This window comes from Chelmon rostratus, chromosome 10, assembly GCF_017976325.1.
Source record: "Chelmon rostratus isolate fCheRos1 chromosome 10, fCheRos1.pri, whole genome shotgun sequence".
NCBI classification, from domain to species: Eukaryota; Metazoa; Chordata; class Actinopteri; order Chaetodontiformes; family Chaetodontidae; genus Chelmon; species Chelmon rostratus.
This window is the reverse complement of record NC_055667.1, coordinates 20,640,595-20,654,130: the sequence shown is the minus strand read 5'-3', so window position 1 is coordinate 20,654,130 and position 13,536 is coordinate 20,640,595. Positions and strand designations below refer to the sequence as shown.

The 13,536-nt window shown below is 41.2% G+C and overlaps 1 protein-coding gene across 1 annotated transcript in view; it reads left to right on the top strand.

Moving 5' to 3' along the window:
• Positions 1 to 992: 992 nt before the first annotated feature.
• Positions 993 to 13,536, top strand: part of LOC121612844 (acid-sensing ion channel 1-like) — a 48,315-nt gene continuing 35,771 nt past the window's right edge. The window contains exons 1-2 of the mRNA XM_041945991.1: positions 993 to 1,354; positions 6,563 to 6,758. Of these exons, the coding sequence (XP_041801925.1) occupies positions 993 to 1,354; positions 6,563 to 6,758 (558 nt within the window). The remainder of the gene's footprint in view (positions 1,355 to 6,562; positions 6,759 to 13,536) is intronic.

The window sequence follows — 13,536 nt, the reverse complement described above, 5'->3', positions numbered from 1 at the left end:
TCTCTCTCTCTCTCTCTCTCTCTCTCTCTCTCTCTCTCTCTCTCTCTCTCTCTCTCTCCTTCTCTCGCACCCTCTCCCTCTCTCTCCCCCTCTCTCTCTCTCCCTGTCTCCCTCCCCCCCCCCCCTCTCTCTTTCTCTCTCTGCGGTCTTGTGTAGTGAAGATGTGAAACTACACTAACTCACAGGTGAGCAGCAGAGCGTCAGTCCGCTCTCCTCTCTCCTCCTCTCCACACCGCTGCCGCCGCTGCTGCCAGGCAGACACAGGCGAGAGCGGCGTAAAGCTCACGACTCACAGGAACAACCAACCGTCTGACTCCCAAACACATCTTCAGATTGCCGGGCAGAGAGAAGAAGAAGAAGAAAAAAAATCTCCAGACTTGACCTGAAAATCTGCGGATTGAAAAGGACATGCGTGAAGCCGAGCTCCAGAGGAACTCTTAATAAATGAGCTGAAGTGTCAGAAGGATTTCTCTCTCCTCTCGGTCTCCGGGTTTTCCTCTTGCTGGCGTGCAGGAATGATGCGTGCTTCACTGGACTTATAATCGACCGGCGACTTCGCAGGCTGATGAAACACTTTGTCAACCCCTTTTCTTTTCTTTGCTGCACCCCGGTGAGAAACCTGCAAACCATCAGTGCGGCGCAGTGGTGATGGACCCTGGTTTTGACATCTTGGTTATGCACGCTTTTGAGTCACCCTGCTTTTGCACGCCTGCTTATGTGAAATGCATCACTTCTGCTCACAATTCCTGCTCGTCTGACTTTTTTAAAGAGCGGCGGATGCTCAGAATGCTTTTCCGTCAGTCTGCATGAGGGATGGCGACCAAACCGCGCCAAGTCCAAGAGTGGTTATCTACACGCTTGCACCTGTTTGGATGGATAATGACAGCCCGTGCCACAGGTGAATGAATAGCGGCTCAGTTTCTCTTTGCAGCGAGTGTTTTAAAGCTGTTTTCTGACTCTGGCGCTCAGATCGAGCTTGTTGCACAGTCACAATGGATCTCAAAGTGGAAACCGAAGACATGGACACAAACCAACCTCCGCCCATAGAAGTTTTTGCGCACAGCTCGACCCTGCACGGAATCTCTCACATTTTCACGTACGAGCGGTTCTGCATCAAACGCTGCCTGTGGGTCATGTTTTTCTTGGGCTCCCTGACCTTCTTGCTTTACGTGTGCGTGGACCGGATCCACTTCTACCTCGAGTACCCGCACGTCACCAAACTGGATGAGGTCACGACCCCGATCATGACGTTCCCCGCGGTCACCTTTTGCAATCTGAACGCGTTCCGCTTCAGCCGGGTGACGCGCAATGACCTGTACCACGCTGGGGAGCTGCTGGCCCTGCTCAACCAGAGGTAACCAGTATAATCTGATTTTCAAAAAGTGCAGAATGAAGCCCATAATTTAATGCTTAAAGCTGTTTCTACTCCACGTGACTTTCATTTATTCTTTATCATCCATATTTTATATTCTCCTTTAATATCAAATGCATTTGTTTGTAGAAACTCTTTTCAACCTGTCATTATACATTACACTCCACAAAAGTTGGAACGCTGTGTAAAACATAAATAATAACAGAATGAAATCATTTGTCAGTGAACTGTGAAAGTGTTCCTGAGCCCATGTATTAACATCCTTTATCCAGTCATGTATTCACAAAGTGGTGAACCTCGCTCCATCCTCACTTGAACCACTGAGCCTTGGATGCTCCTTTCATACCCAATCATGATACTATCACCTGTTACCAATCAACCTGTTCACCTGTGGAACGATCCAAACAGGTGTTTTTGAAGCGTTCCACAACTTTCCCAGTCTTTAGTTCCTCCTGTCCCAACTTGTTTGAAACGTGTTGCATCAGCAGATATTTACAAAGATCAATGAAGTTGATGAGGTGAAACATTATATATATATTGTCTTTGTACTGATTTCAATTGACTTCGTATCAAAAATGATTAGCAAATAATCTCATTCTGTTTTATTTATGTTTCACACAGAGTTGTAAATAGCAATGTATATAGAATTATTTGATATTTCAGATATTTTGGAGTGTAACTAATGACATTTATCCAAGTAAAGTAAAGTACAAACTTCAGGTACAAGTACTATACTTGAGTATTTCCACTTCATGCCACTTTATACTTGGACCCCACTGCAGTTTAGAGGGAACTTTGGACTCCACTATCAAATTTATTTGAAAGCTGTATTTAGATACTTCAGATGTTAACTTTAGAAATTTATATACAAAAGCAGTGTTATTACTAATACTGATTTACACAGATTTATCTAAAATGTAAAATTGTTAAAATTAGCTTCACTACGACCAGCTACAATAGTAAAGCGCTGCTTACACACACTAATACATAAGTAATAATAATACTAGAACACTCACAGGGGACAGTTGTCTGCATTTTCATACTGTAAGTGCATCCTGCTAATAAAATTTACATACTTTTAATTAATATATTTGTAATTGAGTATGTATGTATGTATGCAGTGCAGGAATTCTACTTTAACTTTAACAGTAAATGATCTGAGTGCTTCATTCACCACTGGCAATTGTGTCTCACTCATCCAACAAGCTCTAATAGTTTCTACCTTGTTGAGTCATTCAGTGCTTGGAGAGCAGGCTCGTCTGGCTTGAATTAAATGAGGCAATATAATCAGAGAACGCCAGCCGTCTTGTCGGTGCAGCTGAGGGCTCAGGATACTGGAGCTGGCAACAGCATGTAGTGTGTGCACGGGAGGAAAAGATGTGGATAGTCTGCTTCCCTTGATTACAAGTGAAATGGCAGATGCTCTGGGTATTTTTGTTATTTATACATTTAAATCCTCGTGTCTGTGAAACTTCAACAGCGCTGCGAAGAACAAAACAACACAAAACTCCTTTCCTGCACATTACATCCACTTTGTTTCTGAGCTGTCAGAGATTTTGCTCCTCTGAATTGTTTTTTTTTTAAAGACCGGTTTGAATGAATAGCACATTTTCAGTGATTAAGATCATGCACTCGGCTGCCCGAGGACCACAGGAGAGTGACGACATATCTCACAGTGAGACTGTGACTAATCCTGGCTTTGAAAGCTGTTTGATAAACATGTTGCTTTCCCTGTGGTGTTGTAATATTGTTCCAAATGTCAACAGAGACGGCAATAATGAAACAAATCAGCAAGACGGTGTCATTCGCCACATTTAGCGGCAGACAGTATTCCAGGAGAGGAGAGGGATGTGGGTGATCAGACAGACTGAAATAGTTTAAAAACTTAGATCTGAAGTGATGGGGACCTCTGACAGGCTGTCAGCTGAAGAGATCAAGGACGGGGCTCAGCATACAGTGGTAAGGGCCTCTGGTGGCTTTAGTTTCATGAGAGCATACAGCCAACTTCTACCCTAAATCTTTAATGAAGATCCCTGACTGAACACTAAAATTAGCATTTGTTTCTGTGGCGCTGATGTGACTGTTAATCAACACTCGCCATCTGGACATTTTTGCATGAACACATCTCCTAATCTCACATTTCAAGGCAGCAGTTCATGAGGAAGACTTTTCAAAGTTGGAGACCAAAGCATAAACGGAGATTTTCCCACTAAGTTTCCTTCTCATCTCAACTCTTTTTACTCTCAAGTAGGTTTAGTGCTCATTATCCTGCCTCCCTTGGCAAGGTAGCGAGGCGATGTGACAGTACACTTAGCTGTTATACTCCTGGCCAGAAATGAAAGTGCTCAGGGCATGAAATCCATTTAAGGCTGTTCTCCGCCCACTTCCCATGTTTGGAGTCACTGGTCTGGGAAATGTCTTGTGGCATGATATTTAAGCTGCACACATGCTGAAGTGTCAGCCTTCACTGATCCCATCGGCTCGTCCTTATGGGATTTTATCTCGTAAGTGCCTTCTTGGCAGGTTTGTCCACTACACAAACAGTGGGGAGCGAGTGCCTCTCCTCAATTAACTTCTCCTTCAATCAAACAAAAACACTCCCCGTCCGTTACGGGGCTCAGCCTCAACTTAATGTCACAAAAAAAATGTATGATCTAATTTTTAATCCTGAATGAGGCAAGTTATTATTGATTTAATGTTTGGAAGATTTCAGTTAGAGTGTTAAATGTCTCTTTGCCCTCATTAAAAAAAGAAAAACAAAAGGATTACTGCACCTACTTCCAAGCTTTATGCCACTGAATGTCAGTCTTGTTCATGTAATGCATATAAAAGATCGATAAAAGACCATATTCACATAAGAGTGGCTACATTCATGTGAGAAATTTCTAAAAGGCATTTCATTGGAGGCAGTGTTCTCTGAAAAAAAAAAAACTCCAAGCAATCCGCTCTTTCGTGAGTCCATTAAAATGGTGACATTTTTAATAATAGCACAGTGGGAGATCACAGTGAGGGTGGAGAGTGGGTGCATTTACAGCTATTCTGCTCTCTTTTAATACAAGTCAGATTTTTGTGAGCTCCATTAAATGAAAGGAAATTTCTCGGTGCCCCCGATAAGGCTGGGTGTGATGTGGGTTGTCTGGCTCCCCACTCAGCTACTCGCAGGCCTTTATTCTTAATGTAGTCCAAAAAAAAAAAAGACTATGGCTGCTGATACAGATAAAATGAAATATCACAGAAATGTAACTGAACACCAAGCTATCAGTAATGTGGTGATATATCTGGGGCTTTCACAAGATATTGCCATGCAAGAAAATCGTTGAGACCTTATTATTAGTATTAAGTATTTGATGAAAAATGAGCAGACATTCATTGTTCATGTAGTAAATTTAGAACATTGAACACTTTACAGGACCAAGAAGAGACCATGTGAAACAGAAATGTGGACTTCCAGCTGATATATTAGCGCACATGCATGCATACTGTATGTATGTTAAATACGGATGCCAAATATAAAAAATGAACCATACACTTTCTCTTAAAAAAATCTACATGATGAAGACTCCAAGCCATGCTAGCTCTGCTAACATGGCTAACAGCTCATTGTTTTTGTTTGTACGGCTTCGGTTCACTCTCACAGCATCGTTTTGGACTGCGACAGCTGTCGCAGTTTTCAGTAAAAGAGCTCTAGAAACCCTCCAAATACTGAACAGCAGACAAAGTTAGCAACTAGCTGGTGAAAATAGTGGAGAATTTAGCAGCTAAAGAGCCAGATATTTCCCTCAGGAGTTGGTAGAGACCATATTGGACTTACAATCATTCATTTCAACAGATGGCCAGAAACATGAGTCCAAATGAATGATAATGTTGTTCCATAACTGCTGGATGTGTAAATGAGCAACTGCTTGCTAACAAGTTTTAATATCAACTTAAAAGGTGATGATCCTGTATGTCGGTGTTGTGTTCACTGCTTGTTTCTTCTGCCCCCAAGTGGCCAAAAAAATTGCAGGCAAAGTACAGCAGGAGCTGATGAGAATGTCATTAGTTTTGCAGGAATTTGGTCATAAATAAAAGTATCAGACAGTATCTTGACCTGATGATGATGCTGGAGGAAAAAAATCTGGGAGGCACCAAAGTGATCACAGCTCATCCTAAGTATCGGCACCAAATTTCAAGAGAAACCATCTGATGATTGTAGAGAAAATTAAGACCACAAAGGAAAAGTCAACGCATCATGAAAGTCATTAGAAAACAGTGGAAACGTCAACGTCTGTGCAGATTTTGTGCTAATCCGTGCTGAGATATTTCACAGGATGTGTGAAAACTTTAACCTGCTGGTGGCACTACATGAAAAACCAGGAGATCACCAGTCTCTCGGATTCATCCTCTGGGGACCAAGAATGACAATCTATCAGGTAGTGGCTGAAAGTGGTGGACTGACTGACTGCATTACCATCTTTGGGCCCACGCTAAAAATGATAAAAAACAAAACAAAACAAAACAAAACAAAACAAAGAACATGAAAAATGATGTCTAATGCTGCAAGTTCTTATTTACTCTGTTTATGTCTGTTTGTAATCAAAGCAAAGCATGCCACAGTTCATGGAAATGTATCTTTCTTGTGGTAGAAAGAGTTCACTGACTGACAAAATAATAGCCAGAGATTCTCATAATGAGTGAATTTACTCAAAGTCAGCCACACCTTTAATATTTTAGTCAGATAACTCAAAACTTGAGTTGAATTACTGTGTAGCCCGAAGCTACTGCACCGACAGCGAATGGACGACTGGCTTTATGGGCCCGTACAGCTCTTGTCTGAACTTTATTATGTACTGTACAATAAACTGCTACACTCTGATCGTGCTATCTGTCCAGGGCCAGAAGATGCCACAAAAAACCATCTTGTACATTTTTACTGTCTGTTTTCTGTCTCTTGTGATTCATTCTGGACCGTATTATTTTTAGCTTGGGTTGAATGGAGCAAAAGTTCACAGATAAAGGCTCATAAACCTTCCTGAAGTGTGCAGAAAATGTTTCAAGGCTGAAATTCACAGTTTATGAAGTCTACTTTATTATCAGGTGGTGATTATTCACTCTGAAGACATTCGAGGAAATTCATCAATCCACACCATAAAGTTGCATTTTAAAAGTATTAAATATTCCTGTTACCTGTCTTTCTCTCTGTTTTCCCAGGTATGAGATCAGGGACATACATCTTGTGGAGGAGAGTGTTCTGGAGAGCCTAAAGGTGAAAGCCGATTTCCATAATTTCAAGCCGCGACCCTTCAACATGCGGGAATTCTACGACCGCACCGGCCACGACATCAACGACATGCTGCTCTCCTGCCACTTTCACGGCACTGAGTGCAGAGCGGAGGACTTCAAAGTGGTAAGTTCTCTCCCAGGAAGATTTGGTCCTAATCATAATTAAAAGATAAGCCTGGTGTTATTCTTTGTTCTTGTCAAGAAATCCTGTTGGGACCCAAACCAACAATGAATTGATCCTGCTAACAAGTATTATGTGTGAATAACTCAATAGCTCATTCCTCTTATTACTTGTCCGCAAACGATTTAAGTCAAACTAAAATTGAACTATTATTTCTAACGTGAGGAAAAAACTATCATGTGCTGTGCACATTGCTTAATTTTCAAATGAAAACAAAACCTTTTTTTTTGCATTCAAGCAGCATTCAAGGTGTTAAGTCCCATAGCAACACGTGACATTTGTGAACTGGGGTTGCTAGGAGACGCATTGTCAACTGCTGTGTAAATAGCCCTGCAAAGCTTACGAACGCTAATGCAAGACATCCTCCCCGTTCTCAACAAGTCCAGGTAATAATCTGTTTGTCACATTAAATTATATATTTTATGTAGCCCAAAATCACAAATCAAAATTTTCTTCAGGGGGTGTTGTGACTCCGTTTGCTATAAATCCAGTCGTTTGGGTTTACTGGGTCAGTAGGTAAATACGCTGCTGGCTGTGTGTGTTGCCAGTTCATGAGAAATATATGCCCGAGCTGTCTTGCTCATGTTAGCTGATTCCCACTAAACTGTACCTTTTGTATGTTGGCCATCAACAGCTTTGTTGCGTTCATCCCACATTACAGTAAAGACAGGGACTAGCTTGCATTAGCTGTGTCTCTTTCATACATTTCATTAGTTGTGATGCAAATGACCAGAATCAAAACAGGAAGTAATCATTGCGTACCTCTGGGACCACCAGCTGGTTGAATGCCTGCGTGACCATTGGAATTGAGGTGATATGACAAGCTATATCAGGTGTGCACACATTGAAATAAACAAATTTGTGCCCCCTGGAGAACATTAAAGTATTTTTATCACTGCAGAAGAATTAATAAAACCTATTTTTCTTTGCAGTAATTTGCAATTTTGACCACATAAGCACACAACATGCATATAATGTAGGCTATGTGCTAATTTATTAGCAAACCTTAATTTTAACTGTAGATTGATTTTAAAAACACATCAATGAACCCCAGAGTCAATCCCGCGTACACTGCCACCATAAATACTCACTGAGGCAGCAAATCCAACGCTGTAAATAATCCCCAACAAATGCACTACCTAATGCTATTTGATTAACGTTTGCAAAAACTTAAAGTGCTCGGATGTTTTAGGAAATCTATGCCTTTAAAAATATATATATATAGTTTTGTGACCTGTTTACATCATCAGCATGAACAAATTACTTTGGGTAGTTGGGGAAGTATTGTTCGTTTTTTACAATAAGAAAAATACAGGATATCACCAGCCTCATCCTTTAAAATGAATGTACTTTTTAAAGCATGCAGTGCATTTTATTTGGTGTATGCATAGCAGAGTGCAGTCAACACACACTGTAAAATAAATCATAGGATTATCTATTTATAGAGAGTTAAAGAATGATAAACCCCCCACAGCCAAGACAGACTGAACCTCTGAGTGAACTGAAGACGTCGGTTTCTGACCTCCGGATGTCTGTTGTGTTTCTTTTTTCTGCTGCTGGTTTGAACTGAAGCCTTCCCTGGTGAACATTTGTCACAGTACACAGTTGTTGTGTGAATGTGTCTGACTTTTATTCCCAGAAGCACAGGCAAGCATTTATAATGCAAACTCAGACTTCCGCTTCTACTGATTTTCCGTTTTCTTGTTTTGTGACGATAAGGTTGGGGTGCGTAGAGATCAGTCTGTGTGTAAAATATGCCTCGAATCTGTGCCGAGAAGCCCTTCTTAAAATTTATGATCAAACACAGTTTTGAGCTTTTTATTTATTTAGCTGAATCCCCGCAGCTCTGTGTAAATGTTTACATCTACCTTCTCATCTTTGTATTGTGATCATTTTCTACTTTAAAAAACAAGGAAGAGGCAGCATCCTCTCAAATGAAACCCTTATGTAGAAGAGGTGTGGTTTAACACAGTGGAGCTGGTCAAGGAAATGTGTTTAAACAGTTCACTGACATTATATTTGTGTGTCTGAGGCTCAAGTGAGTTTCCCCTGCAGCAAAAAGCAGGGCTCCCCTGCTATAATGTCTCTGCCATAAAACCCTGCTGTTGCTGCTGGTGCACCCAGACGCTGTTGCCAATGGTCACTGGCAACAATTTTAATTTGGAGCTGAGCATTGATCATTCCTCACAGCGGGCTCACTAAACAGATTAGATCAAGTTTAATGGTAGGTTTTTTTTCGCCCCCTCAAGAGGAATGCAGTTTATCTTCAGTGGACATCTGAGGAAGAAGTTGTACATCCTCTTGTACATTTTGTCCATTAAGTGATCGGTAACATTTCAACATGTGTGCGAACTTTGCTGCACCAACTTGATTAGAACCAGGAGATTTGGCTCAAGCTCATATGTGGTGGCCTAAGAGATTTATTTTTGGCGGGGGAACATTAATACACGCATTCATACGCAATGACACCAAAGAGGAGCTCTACATGCTGCCACTTAATGCAGCAGCTGCTCTGAAGTAGCTTTGAAGTGATAGTGAGTGGCAATTTTACTATTTTTCCAACTCTTCTCCCTGTGAAGGGAATACTACTGGACTCCTTTTTTATGTTTCTGCATGCAGTTTGACGTAGTGATATTAGACTAGATTACCACAATTACTAGATGTCTCCACTAACAAATTGCAACTCTGATTTATTTGCAATGGCTGCTCTTTAAATTTAGAATTAAATTAAGGGTAATTTTTGGAGCTATGCATGGTCAGACACCTGTCTATACTACAGAGCCACCACAGTACTGTGTCACCTTTAGTCTCTGATGTCCTCCTTCTACGGTGCTTCTTGTAGTTATGTGTGGTGCGGTGCAGCGTCATGTTAACTTACTGCATGCAAGAATAATTCCAACTCATCTTAATGAGCCCTGTGGAGTGGAGGTGCTCAGTACATGTACTGTATATGCGAATGAATCTTTAACGTCAAATCTTCAAAGTGAGCTTATTATACTGAGTCACTGTTGTCACCGAGAGAATCAGCAGCTTTAAGCAGTGGAGCGCCGGCAGGTGAGAGCGCCGCTGTCAGTACAGCTGAGGTTCATTATTACTTCCTCATTAAAAGACTAAGAACCACAGAAACAATCGAAAGTAATAATTGTCACATATACTGTATCTGGCTGCCGAGCTATCAAGTTTGATAGCTCAAACTCGTAGACAGGGCCTGTAAAGGCCTGGTTTGGTATTGAACTGAACTGAAGACCACCAGGATCAGCACTCAGCATCATGGCGGTGGTGCGTTCACTTACTGCAGTACGTAGCGGATTCACTTTTTTTTTTTTTAGAGCTTTTTGTCCTTTCTTTGATGCTAAGGGGGAGGCAAGCAAGTGACCTGCACAACCACTGACTTTGAACCTTTGGACTGAACTAAATGAAACAGTTTGAGTCAGCAAGTGATTCATAATTTACACCTCTACGCCGAGTACACACGTTACTTCTGCACATATATACTCAGGTGCCTATTATTTTGTCCACCTCCATTTCTATCAGTTAGGGTTGCCTAAATAATACACACACCTGTCAGTATAATCCAGTACTGTTCAACAGCACCACAAACAGCATCCTCCGAAATGATCATAAAGTTGAATCAGCACCTTTCCAAAACAGTTTCAGTGCATTATTTATTGAAACTACATATTATAACCTTCATGCCTTATTGTAGGACTGTGTGTATTTGACTGCTTCAGGGTGTAGCTAATACACTGGCACGAATCATGTACATGCATGTGTGTTGTGATGTATACAGTACATTTATCTTTTGAATGTCATTTCATTTCTTATTGCGTTGCATTAATTGTTTTACATAGGGCTTTATCTTCTTCTTCTGTTTCTTGTACTGCTGTAAAATGGTAATTTCCCTTTAGAGATCAGCAAAGTCATATTTTGTCTGTATTTTATATCTTATTTCCTCCCAATGAGCTCCACGCATAACAGCGAAGCAGCATTACACAGATTTTATGTTATCAGAATCAGGAGAGAAGAAGTCAGCTCAGTGCACATATTTAGTATTGTGCCATTTCTTATTATTTCTTATCAGATAACAAATATTTATTAATTAGGACCTTTATAAATACATACATTGCAACCTGTAGATTAGCAGTCATCCGTCTACAGAGAATTTAAATGTGTTTTTTGGTGCCTTTGAACACATAGAAATGTAAATAAATAAAAGTTTTAATGATGGCTGAATTCCATTTAGCCGATCCAGTTTCAGGGCAACTGAATGGGACACTTGAATAGAGCGGAGCCATCGTTAATGAGTTGTTCCCACAATGACAAGTCAAAATGTCTGCCCTGAGAAAGGTTTATTAAGATTACGGGAGCCAAGATCACCTTTCAACCCGCTGTCAAACTGCACCACACAGCAAGACCCTTAATGAGTTTGTTGTCCTCAGAAGGAGAGGAGAAAATATTAAATTCCCCAGCCCAACGGTCCCTTGAACTGAGAGGTGAAGATTGCTGCTCTGTGGCACTTTAATGATGCAGTAGTTGTTGGCTGAGCAGAGTGCCCTTCTTCCAAACCCAAACATTGCATCATGACTTTTCCCTGTTTGATTCGAGACAGCCTTCTGGTTGTGAGCACAAGCTTCCAAACATTTTAGTTAGTGCTGCCTCAATAATTCATTTCAGCTCTCGAATACGAAATGCACACATATTAAGCATGTAAATAGTTGTTTAGTGTGTGTGTGTGTGTGTGTGTGTGTGTGTGTGTGCATTTGTTTGTGTATGCATGTGAGTGTGTCTTTGTGCGTGCGGGCGTGAGTAGGTGTGTGTGGGTTTGTGTGCGTTTATTCCTAACACCCACTCAAGCATCTTATTGACCTTTCCATGTTTTTGTCTAATTTGAGGGGGATGGATAATTTATGTAGCTCACAAGTCCAAGACTGTTTCTTAAACTGCCCCTCCACCTCCACCTCCTCTCAGCCCTCTGCTGCGTCTGCTGTGATGGAGCAATTCTCTTCTCTTTGAAGAGCTGTGCGGTGCTCAGGAAATTGCATATGGCCAGAACATAGTGGCAGCAGCGAGGTGTTTCCCCTGGAGAGGTTTAAGGCCTTTATTTCTCTCCTCTCAACTTCCCTTTGTTATCTACATCACCGCACAGCTCCAGAAAACTGGAAAATGCACTTCCTTTGAAGACCCTCTTTGATGCATTGCATTGTTAATCTTTTCATTGTTTCATTGCAAAGTGCTTGATGAATAAGGAACGAGGTATATCCCAACTGACTGCTCTTTGTGAAAAGATCAAAAGAAAAAAAAAGGGGGGCCGATAAGAAACTATTTCAGGTCGTTTGTGATAAGAATGCAGATTCAGTACTCAACTGAACTGACAGGATCACTTCTTTTGAAAAAATCATTTCAAACCATATTATGTGGAAAACAAAAGAGTGATTCAGCAACTGGAGGATGCCTCGAGGGTGGACTTTTACAATGATGGCACACAGAAAGTTGACAATACCTTGTCATCTTCTGTACAGAATTCTAGATGTACCACCTCATTTTTCTTCGCAGCTAATATCTCCTCCTCTGCTCAGGCAGTGTTCAATAATAAGCCAGCGTGATGAACAGTGGCCCCACAGAGAGAATTTTTAGTCACAGAAGAGATTTTAAATTTGAGTTAACTAAAAACTGAGCCATTTCTCCTCAGTTGTTAGTCATCATTCTGTTATTCATCTTCCTACTATTCTTCCTAAATGTTCAAAGCTGCAATCTTTTTTGACCAGCGGAAAACAACAAACTTACATATCATCACCTTTTAAGTTGTTATCCTGCTGCACCTGAAAAACAACATAAAACTACATCCACACTGCAACACTGATTTATTGCTCAGATGTGATTATTTTGTTTGGCTGTTGACATTATTTTTTAAGTTTCACACACAGAAGGCTGCTGTACGGATGCAAACATGGGAGTCAGCGTTTACGGTTTTATGAGCGGACCAGCAGCGGAAGCCAGCAAATTCATGAGCAGATGCTAGCGAGGACGAGGAGAAAGAGAGCCAAATTTTTAATTATGGCGCTTTGTGGAGCAATGGCTGCGACTTCTGCACAGAGGTGTGCATGGATGCGGAGCTGGAGCCAGAAGCGTGGGAACGTGATGTGGCTTCACGGAAACAGTTTTCATCCAAATTTAAGGGCTGCTTTTAACTACATCTGTTGGCAAAACATGCAGTTCAGGCGAGTGGGTGACATGAACTCGCACGACTTCAGACATGACTGTTCAGGTCGAGGTCGTATTGCAAAAAAATCTGATCTGTATCTGATTTAGGATCACATGTGAATGGCCTCGTTCAGACTGCCAGCCCAAACCCGTTTTTGACATATCCAGAGTTGGAATTGTAGCTGCTCTAAGGTCGACATTTTGGAAAATACATTTATTCACTTTCTGACAGAGTTAGATCACTCACTCGCTGTACGGTAAATAAGCTTCACACATAGACTGAAAACAGGGGGAAATAGCTCGCCCGGCTCTGTAAAAAGAGAACAAACTCAGCCTACTAGCACCTCTAAAGCTCACTAATTAACTGTTGTAGTGTCTTGTTTGTTTATTCTGCACAAAAACCAAAGTACAAACGAATTCAGCATTTAGCTAAGCTAACTGGCTCTTGTCATCTTCTGTACAGAATTCTAGATGTACCACCTCATTTTTCTTCGCAGCTAATATCTCCTCCTCTGCTCAG